A 10,239-nucleotide genomic window follows, 5' to 3' on the forward strand; every position below is an offset into this window, starting at 1 on the left:
GTTTATACAAAACTGAGAACCCTTTGGCCAATGATGCTCCTGACCAAGCTTCAGACTGCATTTGGTTTAAATCCCTTCACTTGTATAGTAGGAGAGAAAAAATCCTCTACTTCCCCTATTTGGCCCCGCCCCTCTGCCCCCAAAGAGGCCACACCCTCCGTTTATACAAACTTGAGTCTCCTTTGTCCAAAGATGCTCTAGGACAAATTTGGTCAAAATTCTTCTATTGGTTGAGAAGAAGAAGATTTTTAAAGATTTACCTATTTTCCCCCTATTTGGCCCCGCCCCTCTGCCCCCAGGGGGGTTATACCCTCCTTTTATACAAAACTGAGAACCCTTTGGCCAATGATGCTCCTGACCAAATTTGGTCAAAATCCTCTGAGCCATTCAGGACAAGTAGCATTTTAAAGGAAAAAGTTGACGGACGCCGGACGCCAGACGCCCGACGCTGCACCATGGGATAAGCTCACATGGCCCTTCGGGCCAGGTGAGCTAAAAACATGTTAAGTGGTGATTAAAGAATGCTGCATTAACTTCACTGTGAATTGTTCTGAAATTTGAACTGCAAGGTTTTAACAAAATTGCATTCAACTGAAATTTTAGTAATTTCTAGTTTTGTTTTTTTGGGGTGGTTTAATAAGAGACTTTCTGATGCATTCATGCAACCTAAATGTATCAAAATATTACTCACTAAGTTTAATTATTTCTGAGTTATGTTGAAATGGGAAAAGATGTTTATATATGTACTTCACTGGTTGGAAATATAGAAAGTTTTCTTCTTTGTTTCCTGTTAATTGCTTACAACATATGTTCGAGGGATTGACTCCATATACCCATTTTTTTTCAAATTATGTTTAAATTTCATACATACTTGAAGAAAAAGAAAGGGCCACAACTTGTGAATTCCAAAAGCATTCCCGTTTTAGGATATACAATCTATATGCAAATCTTCATATTCTAATCAAATCTCAAAATATTTGGTCAAAACCTAGGGGACTAGCTGTGATCACAAGGTTTTGCAAACAGACAGATAGCATGACAACAAAATGTGTCCCAGATTTGGTGGGCGTGTGTAAAGATTACTCACTTTACTTAAGTAATACTTACCTTACTGCAGTAGTATTCCATGAGGGCTGCGGCGACGAAGACCTGATACTTGGTGCGGTTGTCCTCGCGTCCCATTTTGAACACAGATCGAGCTGACTTGATACCTTCAGCTCTGCGGGCAAACTTCATGTACTGGATATATGACTGCAGGTACCGACAACACCATAGCATTAGAGCTTTATAAAGTATTTACGATAACAGCATATTAAATCCTATTTCAAGTGGAATGAAATAATTTATCAGAATTATTAAATATTCAATGCTTTTGAAGAACTATCTTACCTATGTTATAGAAATTTCGAATTTATATTCTGCAAATCAAGCTGCTGATTTAAAAGATAAATTTACAAAGTTTTCCTAACAATAATATCAATATCTGGTACATGATCGATGTGAATTATGGCACTCTTACCCAAACTTTTCAAATTTTATGTTATAAGTAGTTTTCTTACCAGAGTTGGATTTACATCTTGGACATTCAGATTCCTTTTATATATGCTATGGACTTTTTCATATTTCATACGACTCTGGAAAATATAAAGAAATAAATCACATGTATAACAGCTATCAATTAATCACTTTATCATTTCATTACTTCAACCTATACCAAAGTTCATATCAATATCAAAGAGGTCATTATTAGTTATATCAAAATAAAATTTGAAAAAAATGAGATCAAGTTTACAGATATCACAGGTCAATTTAATGCATCCAAAAGATGGTTATGTTTAAGTTTAAATGTATGTTTAAACATGGTTTATGAAACAACTGTATACACATCTTTATTTCTAATGGCAGTTAGATATTAGTCACAGCACAGTCTGTAACTATATGGTTTTCCCACTGACATCTAGTGTGTGGGCGTTTGTTAAGACTAATATGAGATAACATCATTGGTTTGGGGTTTCTGTCCAGCCATGCAGCCTCCTGCACCAGACGCATAACCTTATATCTCCTATACTGACCAATGCTACGTCATACAGCAACATTTTTTAGCGATGAGTAATAGTCACGTGACTTGTAAGAATCCTGGGTTTGATACACTGGCTGCATCAGTTTTACAACTAACAGCGAGCTGTACAGATGGTCCATCCTCCCGTATTCAAGCCACCTTCACACCTTATTTGGTGCTCTCAAACACTGAACATAGCGGTAGGGCCTGATCACTTTAGTGTAATTCAGCTCCTGCTCCCATTCGCAGGGGGAGCTGTAGCACGTATATGTAGGGGTCGTTCCACAGCCCAGCTGCTTCCTGGCACCCGTAAACCCATTAACTCAACATGAACTAGAATCAACCTTTCGGCACAGCTCGGTTCCGCCGTGGGCTCTACCGGAATTACGACATATGCCACAGGCGCTTTCACACAGTTCCTCCAGCCCTATAGTATATAGACTGTGCATATTATTTGCCATATATGGACACTATTAATAATGCATGCAAGTTTACGGCTGACCTACGCCACTTCGTCGAGACTTCAAAATTCTAGTTTGGTTATGTGCAGTGTCTGTGAGTACCCTGATGTTGCTACGAATCTGAACTACTTTGCTTGTTGTTGTTTGATAAACTAAGCATAAATGCAGTTATGGAAACTCAGAAGATTCAGATTTAAAAAAAAGTGAATTAGAATTATGATAAGTGTGATATATACCTCCTCAAAATCAGCATATGCAAAGTACACCAACATATTGTTTTTCATGAGGGTTGTGATGGCCCGCTCATACACTGCTGCGGCCTCATCAGCAAACATCTTCCCTGCATTCTGATCCTGTTAACAAATGGGAACTGTAATGTGCATGTACATTTAACTTTGTCAAGGCAACATTAATATCACATAATGAAACAAGCGACTACAATTCTATTAAACACACACTGTGACAGGTTGCATCCATAATTGAACTTAGCTTGGGCAATGACATTATATGACCATACACCAAACTTGGGGAAAACTGTACATGAATAGGATAGGCATAATCTGGCAAAAGACCACCAATAAAAGTTACGATAGTATTTGTGACTCGATTGCAAATACAAATTATGGTGTTCTTCAAACTTTACCTTGGTAATCATAATTGAAAAAGTATGCATAACCTAATTAAATATGCATAGGTTCTGCTTAATTTTGAATATGGCCTGAGCATTGATATCATTCATTATCTCTGGTAGATTTTCAAGGTACAATCAGATAAATAACACAAAGCTGTTTTCAACCATAAATGCACATGCTACATCTAGTTAGCTACATCAAACATGTAGAAACACACCAGCCAAAGGATTCTAGATAATATTGGAACTTGGGATTCTAAGTATCATATAATCTTGGATTCAGGATAAACTTGGAACTTTTGGAACCATTTAACCCTTTCACCCCTATGTTAATTTAATAAACTCTACCATGCATTGATCTGGATAAGTCCATTATGGTCTATAGTGGAGAAAGGGTTAAACTCAAATTCTGAGTACCATTGTGGATTGGTTATATAAAGCCTTATTTACAATTATAACAGCAGGTATGTTTAATACTTACTCCTTTCTCTGTAAGGATTTTACTGGATTCCTCTAGGTAGGAGGCTGCCTCGTACCAGATGTCTGGGTGATGCCCTAGACACAGCAAGCTCTGCTCATAGGCAAACATCACTTCAACAAAAAATGTTATCGTTCAATGGGAGCTAGGTTTGAGCTTACACATGTATCTATATGTGGGAAAGTGTAGCACCACACAGTTTTATTCTTACATACAAACTTACACCGGATAATCTAATGACAAAATATATTTGTCTTTTTTGTTAGATTCTGCATTAAACCGTACCTTGACGGTTAAAATCCTGTTTTCTTTTGAATGACTTAAATTTCTGAAAAGCATGACCTTAATTTAGTAAATTTTAATCTTTATTCATTTAAGTGGGACATGGATATAAACATTGCAATGCTCCCTGTAAAATGGTGGGGTATAAAAAGTTGGGAGAGGCATGTATGTCAAATAAGGTGCACGGTAACTTTACAGTACTGTGCCCTTAATGTACTGCCACCAATAAAACAAAGGGCATATCAATGTTTTACTGTGTTTTATGTCTCCAAAAATTATATTCTTTACCTCGCCTCGTGATGAGAGCATGATCTTCTGTCCTTAGCGGGTTGCCTTTCTCCCAGGCTATGTACTTTTTCCACAGCTCAACCTAGTATTTAATAATAAATAGAATAATATTAAGATCAAAGCACATTTCCTATACATGTACAACTAAGTGATCATGTTTTCCCCCATATATTCAATTAAATCAGAATTTTGATAAAATCAACTTAGCTAGATACTAATGTCAGGTGCCATCAGAACATCTGGAATGCATTATGCACAACCATAGTGGTGACTCTGTATACAGCACTTGTCAGAGTTCATTAGAATGGCACCAGAATTACTGACGAAAAGGACATTGTAATTCCAAACCCATAGACTGGTACGTACAGTATGTATATATGCATACAAATACACCTTATGACTAACTGACTAGAGTTCAAATTACTATCCGCCAGCCACAAATTATTTGCATTGAAAATATATTTCAAAACAGTGTAATAAAATACCCTATAACGGTTTATCTTCTACAGAAATGAGCATTAGGGATGTAAATAAAAAGTTCATTACTTCTGATACAATTTTGGATTCGCTATACTGATACCTGTTGTGCCTCCTCTGGTGAGTTGGATGGAGGAATGGAGGGAAGGCTTTTGTTGAGTCCTCGAGTCACAGCTTCGTACTCCTTGGCAACTCTTCGGGCATTCATGTAATCTCTTCCTCGATCTTCTGTCATCTTTTTCGCAATCAGTGGATTTATGTTCTGTCATAGAAATTTATAGATTAATATTGGTACAAAAGTGTACAAACATCAAAAAGAAATGCATTTCTTATAGGAACAAAACTGAAATGATGAATATCTTATCATTAAGTACAGAAATACGTCAGAATCAAATGATGAATATCTATCATTAAATATAGAAATACATCAGATTTAGAGATTTTGATCTACCTAGAACTGTTCAATTGTAATTTTCCTCTTTTGACTCTTCAAGTTATTCGCAACGAGAAAAATTCTAGTTTGGCACTTCATTTTAATAGGTATTCTGCCACCTAAGCTACATTTTAGTGCTTCCTCCCCACTCTTAATTTATTTTTATTTTTTAAATTGGTGTCTGAAATGCTGTCTCTAGTAAATAACCTTTGTAAAATTATGTTTTGAAATATAAACTTTTGCTTATCCACCTTAATTTTTTTGCGAGTCAAAATCAGAAACAACATTTTGTCTGGACTTAAATCATTCACCCTGAAATATCATTATGAACTCTTCAGGGGTGAATGAGTTAAAAGTCTGAATTCTACTATTGCATTGATCAAGACAATTTACAATTAAATTATGCTGGTTGATGGAGTATACCGACATCATTGGTTACTACAATGATCACAAGGGTGTTTAAGATGTAAATGTTGAAGCCAAAATTATCCAAGAGTGATCATTATACCAAGGGAGATAATCCTGACAGCAAAATACCTACATTTTCGTATGCACAGTAGTCCTTCCAAAGGGCCTCTATGTTGATCATTGGGTTGACCACACCTCGCTGGTACACCTTCCTCACAGCTGTGATGCGCTGGTTCTCTGCATATGATCCAACAGCATCCCTGTAAATGTGCCATAACAAAAATTATTGCAAGAAACATAACATCAATTTCTTTAACAAGTTTGAAACAGAATCAATAACTAGTAAAACTTGCTTAGCTTGAAGGATCCAGTGTCCAGGTTTTCAATATTGTAGGAAAATACAAAGGATTATGCATAAATCATGACCATATTTTCTCATACACACGTTAAGGAGAGCAGGCAGTGCTAGTTTTTTCTATCTTAATCAGTTTGTCTTGAATTCCTGACATCTTAGTCAAACTGACACCATCTGCTTTTTTATATGTGACATCTTGCTATAATAAACATTTGTATCAAAACAAAACAAAACTTGAAAAGTGTTTTAAAATACTAAATCTGATAAAAATATGTTCCAAAATTAAAGAAAATCGAATAAACATCTCTTTCAGAATCACAAGCATTTGATCTTCGCTTTAGAGTGAAATGTTGTAACATCCCAATGGAGGCATATCATCATAGACTAAAATTAGCCAACAGGTAACAGGTAATGGATAACATGTTTATCAATCTGTTCAAAATTGGATGTTTATAAGACTTGTGCTTGTCTGTGTGTGCCCATGATATTATGTACAATCAACATAATCCATATAATATTTAACACAAGTTTTCTAGACATAAAAGAACCTCAAAAATTAACTTGAGAAAAGGGGGATAACCCTGAGCACTGTTGCCAAAAGGACATTTTTTCTATTTATATTTTTTCAATCTATCATGTTTGGAGATTTTTACAAAAGGAAATGAAGAAATTTCTGAAATATGTAAGCTTACACTGATTTGAGAAAGTTGATATAATCTACCCATAGCTGGTATGACATGATGTCCATCCCCATCTTGTCCAGTGCAAAGTCGTAGGCCTGTGCCATTTTTTCCCTGCAAAAGAAAAGTCACCATTTCAAAATGGACAAAATTGAGACAATATCTGTCACAGTCATGATCAAGTGATAATCCAGAATATACATCATAAGAATTAAGGATAGAAGAAGCTCATTCAGATCATATGACAAGTAAATCAGTTAAATACAAATATTAATAATAATAATTGGAGGTTCTTTTACACCGCTTTATCACAACCTAGTTCGTAGGTCGTCTCAAAGCGGTTCACAAATTATTATCCGTGGTTATAGGGCCTTTGCAACCAGCCAATATTACCTGTAGGACGGTAGGGATCCTTTAGTGTCCTTTATATAGGTCAGGTAAAGCTTCCACAGGTCTATACTCAAAACCTTCACTAAACAGCGCTGGAACAGCTGTCAAAACAAACGCATTTTCTTATAAAATGTTTAATTAAAAAGCATTTGCATTATGATTCACTATTCCATGAACTTAACTCCAATACTGTGCTGAGGGAAATGAACGCCTTTATAGCACAACCTATTCTTGGATAGATGGGAGTGATTTATGAAAGAGCATGTAAGCAGAGTTAATATAATTGACAGCCTCCCTTATCATAGATGGTTAAGTAGAACATTCTTTCTATCGGCTAAAAAGCTAAATACCTACACCGAGCTCTACCACGACACTGTACCACCAACTAATTATTTTTTGCAGTTGACCTTTGCCTTAAGGAATTTTAATCTCAGGTGAAATCTCATTCAACAGCCTGTAAAGTTTAAGCATATGATGTTCAAGCACTCTAGGCCAAAGGAAACTCAATTTCAGGCATCAGAATGGAAATACATTCAAAGTAATGGTGACGTCTGACCTCACATCTACAGTTACCTTTTCCCCAGAAACTACAGCAAAAGGAAGGTAACATGAAGTGATAAACAGAAAATGTGTATACCATAGCAATGACCATAACCTTCAACCTGAAGTGCACATCCATTGCCACCTTTTCCCATAAACTAGCACCATATAAAGTTTCAGAAATCTAGGTCAGAGGAACCACAATTCAAAATCTGAAAATATATTAGCAATGACCTTGATTTCTGACCTCAAATGGAGCCCTGTGACCCTTTTTTATTAAGTACCAGCAAATGATCTTTTTAAATTTCTAATGAAAGGTGAAGGAACCGAAATTCTTTTAAATATAAAATGGATATAGACTTTTGAAATATTGATCACAAATGGTATCCATTACCAATCAAATAACATAAGCTACCTGCAATTTTTAGCACTTCAAACTCGGACAAAAAAATCATTATTCCCCTTAAATGCTAGCTAGTGAAATTGTATCCATGATTTGTGTTCAGAGTTATCTCCCTTGATGTTAAATCAATACTTCTTTATAACATGCTTACTTGTGTAACCTACAACAGTGGCCACAATTACTTTATCGTCAAAACTGAGTTTCATTAAATATTTTTCTTAGTGTTAACTCTTTCGGGGGGAAAAAAGTGCAAATCACAAAAGAGGTAACATACACTCTTAAATTAAAACCATTGGCTAAAGTTGATCATAATTGAGCTCTTTGTTTTATAGCAAGCCTTAATTATGTGCTTATTTACAATTCCCAAATGACCCTCTTCTAAAGAATCCAGTTAATAAGGGTCCAAGGCCGATTTAGACCAGACCTGAGCCCGAACTTATTGTCAGTAAGATTCACATACTAGTAACAAAAATAACTTGTAAACCAAGTGATGAGGTAGGAAAATTATCAGAGAATGTCTTCCTATTCTGAACAACTTATATCGATCGAACATTAGGTTGCTAATATATCATTGTTTACAGGTCAAGGGACAGTTACTTGACCAACCAATGACATGATAATTTATTGGTCAGGGGGTTGTGCGTAAAAATAAAATAAATCAATATAATTGGCATTAAGATAGGCCTTTTCTTTATCTGTCTGTCCATTTAATTGTACTAATCATGAAAATATAATAATTTCCTCGGAGTATTCAAAAGCCCAGAAATGAGCAAGTCCTTTCATCTGTACGGTAACCACTGCAGCTTTTCTCCTTACCTTTTCAACTCGTTCATAATTTTTGGCTTTCAGCTGAAAACAAGGAAAAGAATACATAAAGATTCCAGTTAAATTAGCTAAGATTATCAGTTTACTGTGCTGGTCCCATATTTACTGCGAGTAATACCTGGGTGGCCTTGTCAAGTCCAACAATTATCAATTATGGACTTAAGTTGAGGTCAATATGCATATGTGGTTATATGAACCTGAGAAAGGGATCTTGACCAAGACAAGCTGAGGTCAATATCACTTTTTCAGGTCCATATAACCACATATTCACCAAAATAAAAGTACCTTATGAGGTCCCTTCTTTCTGCCCCCATGGATTTGGGTTGATTAACCTCAATTTCCCCTATCAGGCATGCCCTTCTGCCCCCTAAAAGCAACCATCTATTCATACAACAATTAGTCCCCTTTACCCAAAACTCCCTCATTCAAGTCCAAACTCGCACTAACTCAAAATCTACATCCTGAAGTCAAATGATCTCCTAGTTACTGCAGGGTGTACGTAATGATCATAATAGGTGAGTCTGATTCAAATGCATGGTGTTTGGAGTTAAAAAAATGAGAATGCTCAAAAAGAAGAATTTCCCTTGATATTAACTACCTTGATTGATATAATTTGTTTCAGGGCCCATATCAGTCTAAATAATTACTATACGATGAAATAGTAGAATACTAGAACAGAAGTGTCCTTTATGTCTAGTAGATTTTGTTTGTTGCATGGTCTTCATCTGTCTTGCATTTTCTGTTTAAAGACACTTCAAATTTGTTTTAGGCATCTTCATGTATTTCGTGAGTTCAATCATCAATATTAGTCTGCAGATTTTATTGTTTGAGTTTAAGTGTCCTGCTATTATTTCATTGGTCAGTCAATATCAAATAATAAACATCATAATTCCTTATAGTTAATAAGGGCAATAACTCTGTATATTGTGCGAGGATGAAACCTGTTTTTAGTACAGTTGGCAGCATATGTGATCATGATGGTCTGACAGATAGTAGTGAAAACTGAAAATCTCTTCTGGTATTTTCTTGAGGAGTACAGCAGATTATTTTGAGCTAAGTATACCTCATTGCTTATCTGCAGGAGCCCCCAAGATTAATTTCCTCATATTATCATGCAATAGCAAGTAGGAGTTCAATTTTTCCCCCTGAATATGAAGTCATGGTAAGACTCAGCCATGATGATGCTAAATATATTCAAACTGACAGTATTCTCTAAGCATTGATCAAGTTTGTGTGTTTAACACAACACATTACAGACCATGTGACATTACCACAGAGTAGAGGCAGTACAAAATTGACTATAGGAAGTTTTTTTATGAAAGCATGCCCATAAGATCTCTGAAGCATTTAAGCTAATTTATAAACTGAACATGATTTCATTACAGTAGTTTGCCGGCATTTCCCCCCTAACTGGACCTTGTAAACTTTAAAAGTGTAGAAATTTTTTTTTGCCCTTCTGAACTAATTTCTACTATCCGTAGATGGAGAGTTTTCTGGGCCAGCATATCCTCCCCCCCCCCCCCCCCCCA

At 35.8% G+C, this 10,239-nt stretch overlaps 1 protein-coding gene across 1 annotated transcript in view; it reads right to left on the reverse strand.

The window, feature by feature from the left end:
* Nucleotides 1-10,239, reverse strand: part of LOC110451571 (cleavage stimulation factor subunit 3-like) — a 60,177-nt gene that overhangs the window by 32,956 nt on the left and 16,982 nt on the right. Inside the window, exons 4-13 of the mRNA XM_021499671.1 lie at nucleotides 8,702-8,734; nucleotides 6,946-7,043; nucleotides 6,565-6,666; nucleotides 5,651-5,777; nucleotides 4,780-4,938; nucleotides 4,200-4,281; nucleotides 3,633-3,742; nucleotides 2,757-2,873; nucleotides 1,560-1,634; nucleotides 1,108-1,251 (exon numbers count right to left, since the gene is read on the reverse strand). Of these exons, the coding sequence (XP_021355346.1) occupies nucleotides 1,108-1,251; nucleotides 1,560-1,634; nucleotides 2,757-2,873; nucleotides 3,633-3,742; nucleotides 4,200-4,281; nucleotides 4,780-4,938; nucleotides 5,651-5,777; nucleotides 6,565-6,666; nucleotides 6,946-7,043; nucleotides 8,702-8,734 (1,047 nt within the window). The remainder of the gene's footprint in view (nucleotides 1-1,107; nucleotides 1,252-1,559; nucleotides 1,635-2,756; nucleotides 2,874-3,632; nucleotides 3,743-4,199; nucleotides 4,282-4,779; nucleotides 4,939-5,650; nucleotides 5,778-6,564; nucleotides 6,667-6,945; nucleotides 7,044-8,701; nucleotides 8,735-10,239) is intronic.

This window comes from Mizuhopecten yessoensis, unplaced genomic scaffold (assembly GCF_002113885.1).
Source record: "Mizuhopecten yessoensis strain PY_sf001 unplaced genomic scaffold, ASM211388v2 scaffold6135_1, whole genome shotgun sequence".
NCBI lineage: Eukaryota > Metazoa > Mollusca > Bivalvia > Pectinida > Pectinidae > Mizuhopecten > Mizuhopecten yessoensis.